The sequence below is a fragment of the Gopherus evgoodei genome, chromosome 13, assembly GCF_007399415.2.
Source record: "Gopherus evgoodei ecotype Sinaloan lineage chromosome 13, rGopEvg1_v1.p, whole genome shotgun sequence".
Taxonomy (NCBI): domain Eukaryota; kingdom Metazoa; phylum Chordata; order Testudines; family Testudinidae; genus Gopherus; species Gopherus evgoodei.
Window position 1 is genome coordinate 6,519,737 of NC_044334.1, and position 13,366 is coordinate 6,533,102.

A 13,366-nucleotide genomic window follows, 5' to 3' on the forward strand; every position below is an offset into this window, starting at 1 on the left:
TTGGCTTTTTTAAAACATTTTATTAATGACTTCTGGAACATACAGATTTGTCCAAAACTGCTCCCTACAGTTGACCTTCTAAAACATTCCTTCGGTGTCCAAATAGGTGGCTGATATTCAGAGGAGCTCAGCATCCACTGGCTTAGGAGCTGTGGGTACTCCCAGCACTTCTGAAAATTAGGCCACTTGTTTACGTAGGTGTCTAAATAGGGATATAAAATCATGCTTTGAGCACTCACTTTTGAAGAGCTTGTTGCTATTTCTGTCTTTACTTTTTTTCAAATCAAAGTAGGCTCCAAACATTGTTTTTTTGTTTGTCATATGTTTACTGGCTTATCTTTTTGGTGGTAATCTAGCATTTATTCTACTATAATAACATTCCCTTATTGCTTTTGGTTTCACTCCAAACTGCCTAAGCATTCCCAATTAATTATTGCAGATCACAGTGCTCCGTGGAGAAAATGCCTCTGCAAAAACCTTGCAGTCAGTAGTTCAGTCACTGGAGTCCGAGAAGTTGAAACTTGAGCAAAAGGTGAAGAACCTGGAGCAGAAACTGAAAGAGAACAAGAGACAGCCTTCTTCAATCACTAGCTCCTCAGGTAACACACAGACTGTCCGTTTACTGTATCAGTGCTCCCACTCGGGGCGACTTGAGCATTGTCGTACCTTGCTGTTAACTAATCAATATTGTGTACTGTAACCCAGACCATTAGCAGAGATCTTAGTACGTTGAACTTCATCTACTGAGATGGCTCTACCATTGTTCAATAGTCAAGTGTAAGACTTTGAATGAAGGAAATAGGACTAAATTAAAATCTGATAATGTTATTGATGTCACTGGTTACTCCCACTTACATCAGTGTTGACCTGAAATATCTCTGTGAATCCATTTAAAATTCCTATCCCTATAAATGGTGTATTTTTCCTGTGCAAAAGAGCATTTCTTAATGAAGTCTATTATGACTCCTGGAAACCTGTTCTCTCTCACCAGGAAAAGAAATCAGACCTGGTTTTAGCACAGGACTGGGAACCAGGACCTTGTGAGTTCTAATCCCAGATTTTGTGTGGACTCCCTCTACCTTTTTCCAAGTCACTTACAGTTTCTGCCTTAGTTTCTCCATCTGTAAAATGGAGAGAATATGTACCTCATAGGGAATTTGTAAGGGTTAGTTATTGCTTGTATATCCACTTGAACATGTAATTTATGATATTGAAAGTACTTATGTATAACATACTAGTGCTAAATGTCAGATATATCAACGTAAGTCATTTTATTGATGGCTTCTACTGACTGGTTTAGAAATATATGGACAAGAGGGTAGAGAACTTACATGGTTTGTTGTTGTATGTTTCATAATAAGGTTGCAGGATTTTTACATCTTGCTTTTTTCTTTAAAAGGTGACACTGCTACTAATCCACTCCAAGAAGAAAAAGCAAAGGAGAGCCAGGTATTGGATCTGAAATATCCACACTCTATAGTAGTAACATACCTTTACCAGCCTGGGCTTGAGTAAAATGTCTTCCCAAAGAGAGCTTACTAGATCCTATCTAAATAGTGTTGTAATGGATTGATTTGTAACCCCTTCATTCCTGATTCACAGAGTAGATGGAGAATATGAATGGCAGAAGGAAGAGAATGATGGAGGTGTGTAGGGCTACCAGACAGCAAGTTTGAAAAATTGGGATGGGGGTAGGGTGTAATAGAAGCCTATATAAGAAAGAGACCCCAAAATTGGGACTGTCCCTATAAAATCAGGACATCTGGTCACCCTAGAGGTGTGTGGCAGCTGTGGAAGTGGCCTTGGGGATGTGTAGCCAGGAAGGAACCAGGGCAAGAGGGTAGAGGCAGAAGAACAGGATACTTTATGGTAAGTAGGGGGCCCAGAGAGAGTCCGGACCAGCTGGCTGGTCACAGGCCACAGCAACTGATCAGCCAGCTGAGAAGAACTGGTGGGAAGGGACATAGCTGGGTGGGAGAAGCTGTCAGAAGGGTTGTTGCTTATTGAGTACACCCAGTTGATCAAGGAAGCTGTTTCTGATGGGCCACATTAATGGCATGACTGATTAAGTGAGTCAGTTAAAAGCTACGGCCAGAATTTTCAATCCTAGGTGCTAAAGCTAAGTATTTTTAATCCAATGAGAATTGTGATGCTTGCTACCTCAGAAAAGCAGGTACCTATCTTCAGGCTCATGCATTTGAAAACATTGGTCTTTCGTTAACCTAACTGCAGAATTTCTCTCAAACTGGGGGGATGGGGGGAATTGCTCAGGTATAATGGAATATTCTTGGTAAAAGGCTTATGAAAAACGTACACAAATGATACAATTATTATTACTTTAGCTAAGAACCTGTGAAGTTATTTATGCTACTTAACATGCTATCCAGTTTACCATCCATGAGGGTAGATGCTGCAGGAAACAAAAAATAGCGTGCATAACCATGAACAGTTTCACCTGTTTAAAGATGAGTAGAGTGTAATATGTAACATGCGCAAGTCCATGGAACCAGATCTAATGCATCCAAGGGTGCTGAGGGAATTGGCTGATGTGATTTCAGAGCCATTGGCTATTATCTTTGAAAACTCATGGTGATCAGGAGAGGTCTCAGACAATTGAAAAAGGCAAATATAGTGCCCTTCTTTTAAAAAGGGAAGAAGGAAAACCTGGGGAACTACAGCCTCAACTCAGTTTTGGAAGCATTTGGAGGAGAGGAAGGTGATCAGGAATAGACAGCATGGATTCACCAAGGGCAAGTCATGCCTGACCAACTTGATTGCCTTCTATGATGAGATAACTGGCTCTGTGGATATGGGGAAAGCAGTGGATGTGATATATCTTGACTTTAGCAAAGCTTTTGGTATGGTCTCCCACAGTATTCTTGCCAGCAAGTTAAAAAAGTATGGATTCGATGAATGGACTATAAGGTGGATACAAAGCTGGCTAGATTGTCAGGCTCAATGGGTAGTAATCAATGGCTCAATGTCTAGTTGGCAGCCAATATCAAGAGGAGTGCCCCAGGGGTCGGTCCTGGGGCTAGTTTTGCTCAACATCTTTATTTAATGATATGGATGATGGGATGGATTGCACCCTCAGCAAGTTTGAGGATATTAAGCTAGGGGGCGAGGGAGATATTCTGGAGGGTACGGATAGCGTTCAGAGTGACCTAGACAAATTGGAAGATTGGACCAAAAGAAATCTGATGAGGTTCAACACGGACAAGTGCAGAGTCCTGCACTTAGGACGGAAGAATCCCATGCAGCGGTACAGGCTGGGGAACGACTGGCTAAGCAGCAGTTCTGCAGAAAAGGACCTGGGGATTACAGTGGACAATAGGGTGACTAGATGTCCTGATTTTATAAGGACAGTCCCAATTTTGGGGTCTTTTTCTTATATAGGCTCCTATTACCCCCCCACCCCGTCCCAATTTTTCACATTTGCTGTCTGGACACCCTAGTGGACAAGAAGCTGGATATGAGTCAGCAGTGTGCCCTTGTTGTCAAGAAGGTTAATGGCATATTGGGCTGCATTAGGAAAAGCATTGCCAGCAGATTGAGGGAAGTGATTATTCCTCTATTCAGCACTGGTGAGGCCACATCTGGAGTATTGCATCCAGTTTTGGGCCCCCCAATACAGAAAGAATGTGGACAAATTGGAGAGAGTCCAGTGGAGAGCAATGAAAATTATCAGGGGGCTGGGGCACATGACTTACAAGGAGAGGCTGAGGGAACGGGGCTTGTTTAGTCTGCAGGAGAGAAGAGCAAGGGGGGATTTAATAACAGCCTTCAACTACCTGAAGGGAGGTTCCAAAGAGGATGGAGCTAAGTTGTTCTCAGTGGTGGCAGCTGACAGAACAAGGAGCAATGGGGGAGATCTAGGTTGGATATTAGGAAAAACCTATTTCATTAGGAGGGTGGTGAAGCACTGGAATGAGTTACCTAGGGAGATGGTGGAATCTCCATCCTTAAAGGTTTTTAAGGCCCAGATTGACAAAGCACTGGCTGGGATGATATAGTTGGTGTTCGTCCTGCTTTGAGCATGGGGTTGGACTAGATGATCTCCTGAGGTCTCTTCCAACCCTAATCTTCTATGATTCTATGTTTATTTTGGGTACAAGTTCAAGTCCTGGAATGGGGAATACCAATCTGTTTCCTGGTAACATAGTGTGTGTATAGATTAGAAGCAGTGTCATTTAACATTCTAACCTCTGGTTTCTTTTTCTGTTTTTTTCTCGTGTCCCTTGCTTTCATCTGTTGCTGGCAACGTTCTCCTCCAATCAGCATATGGTTTGTTTCTGCTTTCTATGCTTTTTTATTCTCTGCATTAATTTGCTGTGTGTTGCTTAGCTCATTTAGCTGCTTTCTATTCAGCTATGGGAAAACTCATATGGTCTTTTATCAGAATGCTGTAAATGTCTGCAATCTGGTCTGGAGGGTCAGACTACCTTTGGGAGGCCCAAGTTCAGAGATAATGCATGCCCTGTATTATTCCATTGCTCCTTTAGGGCCCATTCACTTGTTATATCCATGGTGCCTCACTGATAAGTCAGGTTCAGAGAAAAAGATGAGATTGATACACTATATGCAGCCAAGCTGCATAATACTTATCAAAATCTTAAATTTTCTTCATAAAAATACATTAAAGGAATGATTGTAACATTGTCTGAGTAGCTGTCCCCCTGTCCTCACAGATGAACGCTAATAGATACAGCATTAGTTTCTCACACTGTTACATAATTAGGAGATAATGTACAGTTCCATTTAATGAAGGGGTGAATAGGGACATGTTGGGTGGTTTGGTGGGTGAGAATGGAAAACAAATACCATTCATGTTTCCATTATGTTTATGGTCAAAGACCTCCTTGCTTCAATCCACAGTGAGATTATCAAATGTAGAGCAGAGTGCCATGTTCTGATCCAGTTTACATTTTTTTCCTGGATTGTCAATGGTGAATTTGTTCCTTTCCTCAATCTTCTCCTCAGATTCTGAGGGACAACACTGGAAACTGATGTTCTGTTTTAGCCACCGAACAGATACAGCACAGGCCTATGTAGTGCAGGCTTCCTTGAGTTGCTCCCCTGTCCCTGCCAATACATTTAGGACACCTTCTGGAGGGGATTGATCTAGGGACAAGTCCTTTGGGACACTGCTGAAGCTGTCAGCAAGAACGCCTGATGTGGTAATAGTCACTTATCCCCTGGAAACTAAGCTGAGACCCACCATCGTGTTTCAGACTGGCCAGCTGTTGGGTGAACCATTGTTAGTTGCTGGTCAGAATTCACACGACTCAGAGATGCTTGAAATATTTTCTTGGTTTGAAAGCCCTCCATCCCTTAATGTGTTTTTCGTAACATGACTGTTTTAATGGTAGAAGCTAACAGCTCCTTTCTGTGCTGCATATTGGCAATGCAGTCTAGTTTTTGCTGATGTTTTCTGTAGAAGTGTAATCCTAAAGCTTCAGAATGTCTTTTTGTTCTAAATATGTTACTCTTTGTTCTAAATCTCCCAGATTGACTTCCTGAATTCAGTAATAGTGGATCTTCAAAGGAAAAATGAAGAATTAAAGTTGAAGGTGGAAATGATGTCTGAAGCAGCTCTCAATGGCAATGAGGAGATAAACAATTATGACAGGTATTAATATTAAAGGAAAAGGCGTTTGGTTTATGTTGTGCTGATTCCACTATAAATCACTTCTGTCAGCCTGTGCAGCTGCAGCAGGTCAGCCTGACTGCTGACAGAGACCTGAGCCATGAAGTGCAAACATGACTTGCCCAAATCTGTGGGGTGGCTGGATCCAGACTTTTTCTGGTCCATCTCTAATTTCTAGCTGGTAGCACAAGCTGTTTCTCTGCAGCTCCTCTGCATGTCCTAGTTATCTATTCCCAACAGTGACCCTGGCCCTCTACAAATTAGGAAAACACTCTCTACTCCTAGAAGCTGGTATCAGAGTGCAAATGTGCAGGAAACAGTACAGAGCTCAGTGGGTTTTTTTTTAAATAATGGTGGTGGTGTATCCCCTGCATCAAGGAAAAAAGAAACTATTTTTACCAGTTCATACAAATGCTTTTGAAATAGTGGATGTGTATTTGTATAGATTTAAAAAATGTAATGAATAAATTTGTTTAATGGCTAGAGTGGGTATTATCACCATGTGAGGAATCTGAGCAACTGCAGAGCTATGGGGGAAATCCAGAAGCTTTGCTGCCTTTCCCCTCCATATCCCCTCCAACGATTCTCTTCACTGCGTATGATCCACCAATATATGCCTTGGTTTTAACAGTACTGGATGTTATAAACTTTTATTTTAAAAACAGTGGGGTTTTTGTGGAAGTTTATAATAATGTCTTTTGGGTTTGTTCTCCTTTAAGAGAATATCCAGCCTAACCTATACCAATTTTGCTCTTGCAGCGAGGATGAAAATCAGTCAAAGAAAAAACCTCGCCTCTTCTGTGATATTTGCGACTGCTTTGATCTCCATGAAACTGAAGACTGTCCAACTCAGGCACAGGCATCAGATGACCCTCCCCATTCGACTTATCATGGCAGCAGAAAAGAAGAGCGCCCCTATTGTGAAATCTGTGAGGTGTTCGGGCACTGGACAACCAATTGTAATGACGACGAGACCTACTAATGCAATACAAGGCCAGGAAAACAAACTTTATTTGTATGCACTAACTGGACAGTTTACCCCACCAGCATTTGTGTGTACAGACATCAGGAAAAGGGACAGTGATTCTTGACACACACATCCTTGGTTTCAAACCTATAGATATTTTTAACTTCCATTCATAAAGATCTTATCCCCCCCCTTAATAAACTAAAGTGAAGTATAAATAAATGTAATAATTACTTTTTGTCATTTATTCCCAACTTCTGGGTTTGAACAATTTCTAACAAGAAATGTCCCCTATGTCATTAAATTTATCTATAGGAAAAATTTATAGGAACAAAGTATTATAGTCATATTATAGCTTATTTAAATACCTTAAAATTATGCTGTTAATTTTCATATTTGCACTAAGACATTTTAAGGCTGCATTTGTATATTTAGATTTTTTTAAGCTTTTGACACTGGAATGAGTTGAGAAATATTTCATCCTTATTTTCATCTACTTGTTAACTGTTTTACTGTGCTTTTGATCAAAAACATGAGCTCTGTGCACTACATATACACGTAGTGCCTTTCTTTCCATTGGACTACAGTATGAAATTTATAAAATCATGAAGCAGCTAAGAAAACAAGCTACTATGGGGAATTTTTAAAAACCTCTATGCTGTGCACACTTACTGCCATTTGTGTGACATTCATTTTTTTGCATTATTTCAGCTCCTATAGAGTGTGTGTATATATACATATATATATTAAAAATTATATTTTGGAAAAACGTCTTCTCATTCACGTTTTTAAATTATATTGGAAGTCATCACAGGACCTGTTTATGGGATAAACAGTACAACATGACTACTTCATTTGTTGACTTAAAAACATAAAACCACCTCAGTATTGGGAGATTTTTATTATTGTGTTTCCTGTGAAAAAAATCTTCCAGCACACTTGTATCCTCTAGCAGGTTTCAGTAAAGTCTATAGGAAACTAAATATTTATGCTAACTATTTCATGATACAGTTTCCCTGATTTTTATTTTATTTTCAGATGAATGTAACATGGAAAATTCAACATTAATAATTGTGGATTTTCTTAAGCAAAAACATAACAAGGAATGAAGAAATCTAAACCATCAGAACACAGTGTGGTCTAGCTTATGTCACTTGTTCTAATGTTGAGATGTACCTTATTACATGGACAGTTAAATTAGTTTTAGAGGAGCTGCTCATATAGTAAGAAAACACTCAACATGAGCCAGGGTGGACCCATCAGGCCCTAAATAATTTATTCAGATGGTTTAAATCGATCTTCTTTTGAATGTCTTCTAGCATATGTAAAAAGGACTGAAACTATACTGCATCTTCCCTGCTACCTGTACAATATACAGTATAGGGTTTACTCTTTTATATAACTGTATATAAGCCTTTGATGTATTTTTCTCAAGATTATCAACCAAGTATCTGGCACATGATATAAAGTAAATCTGTAATCATTTTAAATTTGGGGTAACGAATGTACTATAGTAATAGGAACAAAAGCAGGGAAATCAGTATTAATTTGAAGAATTGAGTGTACTGTATCTCCTTTAATAAATGGTTATTCTCGTCACCTTTGTCTTGTATTCTTGCTATTTCTCAGAGACTGTTCAGGTGCCCTTATTATTTAAAAATCAAAAAGAAATAGATAAATGGAAGAACTTTTCTAGTGACTGAGAGTGATGTGTGATGTTCCCGGAGCCCTAGCCACATCCCTGTACCTCCAAATCGCACAGGGAAAGAGCCCATCCATTATGGATTGTGTGGGATTATTCTACTAGAAAGGAAGTGATTGGATAAGAAAGTTTCCATTTGGGTTGCTGGGGCCCCAAACAACATATGTTCTAGAACCTATTTATTTGTAATGTAAAAAGGCTGTCTGAGATTTACTTGTCATTCAAGGAAGATGTTTTGGAATGTCAAGAGGTGGCAGTGAAGCTTCTAAAACGTATAGTGGATTTACATTCAAATGGATACTCAGGTCTATTTAGAATCAGATTATTAGGGTTGGAAGGGACCTCAGGAGATCTAGTCCAACCCCCTGCTCAAATCTAGGCAACGCTCTCAGCTGGAACCACTCACCTCCTCCAGATACCTGCCCTATGAGGAAGGGTTAAAAAAATGACGTTTAATCTTCAGAAAAGACGACTGAGGGGAGACCTGATAAGTCTAAGAACTGCTTTAAAGAGGATGGTGCTCAATTGTTCTTCATGTCCAATGAAGTTAACCTCCAGCAATGGAAATTTAGGTTAGGTATTGGGAAACATTTTCTAACTATAAGGATAGTTAAGCCCTGGAGTAGGCTTACAAGGGAGGTTGTGGAATCCTGATCATTGGAGCTTTTTAAGAACAGGTTAGCCAAACACCTGTCAGGGATGATCTAGGTTTACTTGGTCCTACCACAGTGCAGGGGGGATGGACTAGATGACCTCTTGATGTCCTTTCCAGCCCTACATTTCTGAGTCTATGGCTGGAACGTGCCAATCAGACAGATTTATTATTTATGGATCACAAGGCCACTGCTAAAACAGCTTTTTCCACATTATCAGCAATGCTGGAGGTAACACACTACAAGGCTTTTAGTTCTGTCTCCAACATTTACTGAAATGCAACGCATACCCAGCTTTATCAACTCATACTCTAGTGCAAAACTTTAACTCTATAAGGGCTAGAGACTTATACTAGTAATAAAATAAGGCATAGCAGCATGACTGGCACTTGAGGTGGGATTTTTTTTTTAAATGTTAACAAGACCTTGTCTTCATTGAAATGGGTTTGCTGGTATAACTGTCTTTGTGCAGACACAGTTTATACAGGCAATACAGTAACACCTCTCTTAAAGTCATCCCGCTTAACCTTTCATTGTTACGTTGCTAATCAATTAGAGAACATGCTCGTTTAAAGTTGCACAATGCTCCCTTAGTAGTTTGACAGCTGCCTGCTTTGTACATTGCTTACAAAAAGAGCAGCCCATTGGAGCTAGCTGGTGGGGGCTTGGAAGCAGGGTGGATGGTATCCCCCCTATCAACTCCCCGCTCCCCTAAGTTTCCTGTGGGGCAGCTGCCCAGCAGGCTATCAATTGCTAAGCAGTTCAGCTGTCCCTCCCCACACTGCCATATGCTGCTCCTTCCCCCTGCCTTGGAGCTGCTCCTGGGAACTTCCTGCTTGCTGTGCGGGGTGGGGGAGGAGGGAGGCTAATGTCAGGGTGTCCCCCTTGTTAGGGGGCTTATTCCTTCACCCTCTCACTTCCCTGGTCCTCCTTGCATGAACAGAGAGCAAGGATATCCGAAGTCTAAAGGTGCAAACAATTGGATATTTACTGGGGTGAACTTCCAGCAAGCATGAGTCCAGTTTCCTTCCTAGCTCTGACACCACAGAGCCTTGCCTGTGTCCCTGTTCCCATTCCCCACCCCTTAGCAAAACATGATTCCAGTTCCCCCTTTCCATTCCCTCCTTACTTCCTGATTGACTGCAGACTATATAGTAAAACTTGAGTTCTGCTTAGCTATACCTTAACCAATCATTTTACTAACCAATCCTAGCATATTGTAATGATTAACTAATTATATCCCACCACCTTAATTAGTTTACACCCAACAAAATTAATTATACAGCAGACAGAAACAATCACAGAACCAGACAGAGATTATACAAACAATAGGGAAGTGGAGACTACAGTGATAGAACAATACAGAAATGAGGATTTCACATCCCAGCTGTTGATAAGTGAGTTCTTGCCAGACAGGATGCTATCAAATTAAGCTTCCTTTTACATCTTTTAGGCTCTTCCCTTTCTCTAGAGGTGATAGGAATACAATCCTGTCCTGATATTCCTAATAGCCCAATAGCACTGTATTTCAATGTGACTAGTTTGGAATGTAAGGTGTGATCATACACTTCCCAGTGTATCTGCCTCTGCTGCTTAGCTGAAGGCCTTAACCTAAGAACAGGGCCCCAGACTACCACAGTGAAGAGAAGGCCCTTACACAGACAGGTTTCAGAGTAGCAGCAGTGTTAGTCTGGATCCGTAAAAAGAACAGGAGTACTTGTGGCACCTTAGAGACTAACATTTATTTGAGCATAAGCTTTTGTGGGCTACAGCCTGCTTCATTGGATGCATAGAATGGAACATATAAGAGTGTGTGTGTGTGTGTATGTATGTATATATATACACACACACACATACATACATACACACACACAGAGAAGATGCCATATCAGCTCTAAGAGGCTAATTACTTACAATGACCTGTTATCAGCAGGAAAAAAACTTTTGTAGTGATAATCAAGATGGTCAATTACAGACAGTTGACGAGATGTAAGGACAGTTATAGAGGTATACAAGAAAATCAAAATCACTGTCTGTCCTTATAACTAGCTTAGTGATAAGAATACACCTACATTCTTAAAGTATAGATCTTTGCAGACAGACCTGAATATCTATATCCTAACACCTGTCTCCCCTGCACCTGCCCCCTGCTCACCCCATTGTCATTGGGGGGGGGGGACACAACAGGGCTCAGGATGGAGGGAACTTGCTGATCTACTTAAAAAGGCAATGTACTTAGAGTGGGGTCAGCAAGCTTAAAGGGGCAATGCGCATCACTCTCACACACACAGGGTGTGTCTCTCTGTCTGCCATGCTGTCTCCCCTCCCTCCATTTGTGCTGCCTTGTAGAGTGTGAGGCTACATTAACAACGTGTTAACCCTTGAGGGCTCAGACAAATGCTAGTTCATCATTTAGCAGCAAGGCATTCCCCGGGAAATATCCCTCCCTCTTCCACCCTCTGACTTCACCACCACAACCAAGCTTCACAATCATCATTGCTGTGTACAGTATTAAATTGTTTGTTTAAAACTTATACTCTGTGTGTGTGTGTGTATATATATAGTCTTTTGTCTGGTGAAACAAATTTCCCTGGAACCTAATCCCCCTCATTTACACTAATTCTTATGGGGAAATTGGATTTGCTTAACATCATTTCACTTAAAGTTGCATTTTTCAGGAACATAACTACACTGTTAAGTGGGGAGTTACTGTAATTAATTTGGTGGTATAGCTTTTACCAATTCTCCAAACAAAAGAATGTTTCTCTAGTATAACTGCGTATTTCTACACTAGAAATTCTTCAGTCGACCTAGCGATGGTGACAGTGGGGTTTAGGGCACCTTAATTACACAACATAAGCAGTGACATTTTTACAGCCCTGACCTACCTTTGTAGCAGGGACCAGCCCCGTGTCTACAATTTTTTTGCCAGCCATAACTATGTAGGCTCGGGCTGCGATTTTACTCACTCTTAGCTGACATGGCCATCGTGGCAACATATTTAAGTATAGACCAGCCCTAAGACAGAGATTGCAGTAACAACGCTTCCCCCCATGGGTGCTTTTACCCCAGTATCTCTCCCTCCTCAATGCAGGTGCTGTTACCCCAGTACCCCAACCCCCTGGGGAGGTGACATTAGCACCCTCTGGGGGAAGAGGCCAGTACCCCCTGGGGGCAGAGGCCATTACCCCAATATCCCCCTCTGAGGCCATTACCCCAGTGCCTCCCAGGGGCAGATGCCCTTACCCCAGTGCCCCACTCCCCTGGGGGCGATGACATTACCCAGTACCTCCAGGGGCAGCGGCCATTACCCCAGTGCCCCCCGGGGCAGGTGCTGTTACCCCAGTACCCCACCCCCCAGGGCAGGCACTGTTATCCCAGTAGCTCCTGGAGCAGGTGCTCTTACTCCAGTACCCCACTCCCCTGCGGGAGGTGACATTACCCAGTACCCTCAGGGGCAGTGGCCGTTACCCCAATATCCCCCTCTAGGGCCATTACCTCAGTTCCCCCCAGGGCAGGTGCTGTTACCCCAGTACCCCACTGCCCTGGGGGAGGTGATGTTAGCCAGTACCCCCGGGGGGGCAGAGGCCATTACCCTAGTGCCCTGCGGGGCAGGCGCTGTTACCCCAGTACCCCACCCCCCGGGGGCAGGTGCCGTTATAACAGTATCTCTCCGCCAGGGGAAGGTGACTTTACCCCAGTACCCCCCCGGGGGCAGGCGCTGTTACCCCAGTACCCCACCCCCCGGGGGCAGGTGCCGTTATAACAGTCTCTCTCCCCCAGGGGAAGGTGACTTTACCCCAGTACCCCCCCAGGGCAGGCGCTGTTACCCCAGTACCCCGCCCCCCAGGGGCAGGGGCCGTTATAACAGTATCCCCCCCCCAGGGCAGGCGCTGTTACCCCAGTACCCCGCCCCCCAGGGCAGGCGCTGTTACCCCAGTACCCCGCCCCCCAGGGGCTGTTATAACAGTATCCCCCCCCGGGGCAGCGGCCCTTACCCCAGTACCCCACCCCCCGGGGGCCGTTATAACAGTATCCCCCCCCGGCGCAGCGGCCCTTACCCCAGTACCCCGCCCCCCAGGGCAGGCGCTGTTACCCCAGTACCCCGCCCCCCGGGGGCCGTTATAACAGTACCCCCCCCCCCGCGGCAGCGGCCCTTACCCCAGTAGCCAGCTGCCCTCTCGTCACGGCTCATTGACTGTCCCGGGACAGAACACGCTCCGCGGATAACGGTCCCACAGGGGTCACGTGACTGCGCTCCCGCCCCCCGGCCGCGTGCAGCAGCCGTTATAGCCGGGGCCGCCGGTGGGGGGAGGGGGCGGCTGCTGGGATCCTCCTGGGGCTCCAGGAGGCGGGTCGGGCGCGCGCGGAGATGGCGAGCGAGAGCTTCGCCGAGT

The 13,366-nt window shown here is 43.5% G+C and overlaps 1 protein-coding gene and 1 long non-coding RNA gene across 19 annotated transcripts in view; one reads left to right on the forward strand and one right to left on the reverse strand.

Moving 5' to 3' along the window:
• Positions 1-8,213, forward strand: part of CLIP1 (CAP-Gly domain containing linker protein 1) — a 123,791-nt gene extending 115,578 nt beyond the window's left edge. For 13 of the 18 annotated variants that reach the window (XM_030583045.1, XM_030583047.1, XM_030583041.1 and 10 more), the window contains 5 exons: positions 440-599; positions 1,400-1,449; positions 4,279-4,284; positions 5,508-5,629; positions 6,407-8,213. In XM_030583045.1, coding sequence (XP_030438905.1) covers positions 440-599; positions 1,400-1,449; positions 4,279-4,284; positions 5,508-5,629; positions 6,407-6,629 — 561 coding nt within the window. In that variant the 3' untranslated portion in view covers positions 6,630-8,213. The other 5 variants (XM_030583038.1, XM_030583051.1, XM_030583052.1 and 2 more) reach the window with 2 other exon arrangements.
• LOC115660995 lies at positions 1-13,344 on the reverse strand. The gene is made up of 2 exons (XR_004002988.1): positions 13,131-13,344; positions 1-553 (listed from the first exon to the last, which is right to left on the reverse strand). It is a non-coding gene; the product is annotated as an uncharacterized LOC115660995 (long non-coding RNA).
• Between the last annotated feature and the right edge of the window lie 22 nt (positions 13,345-13,366).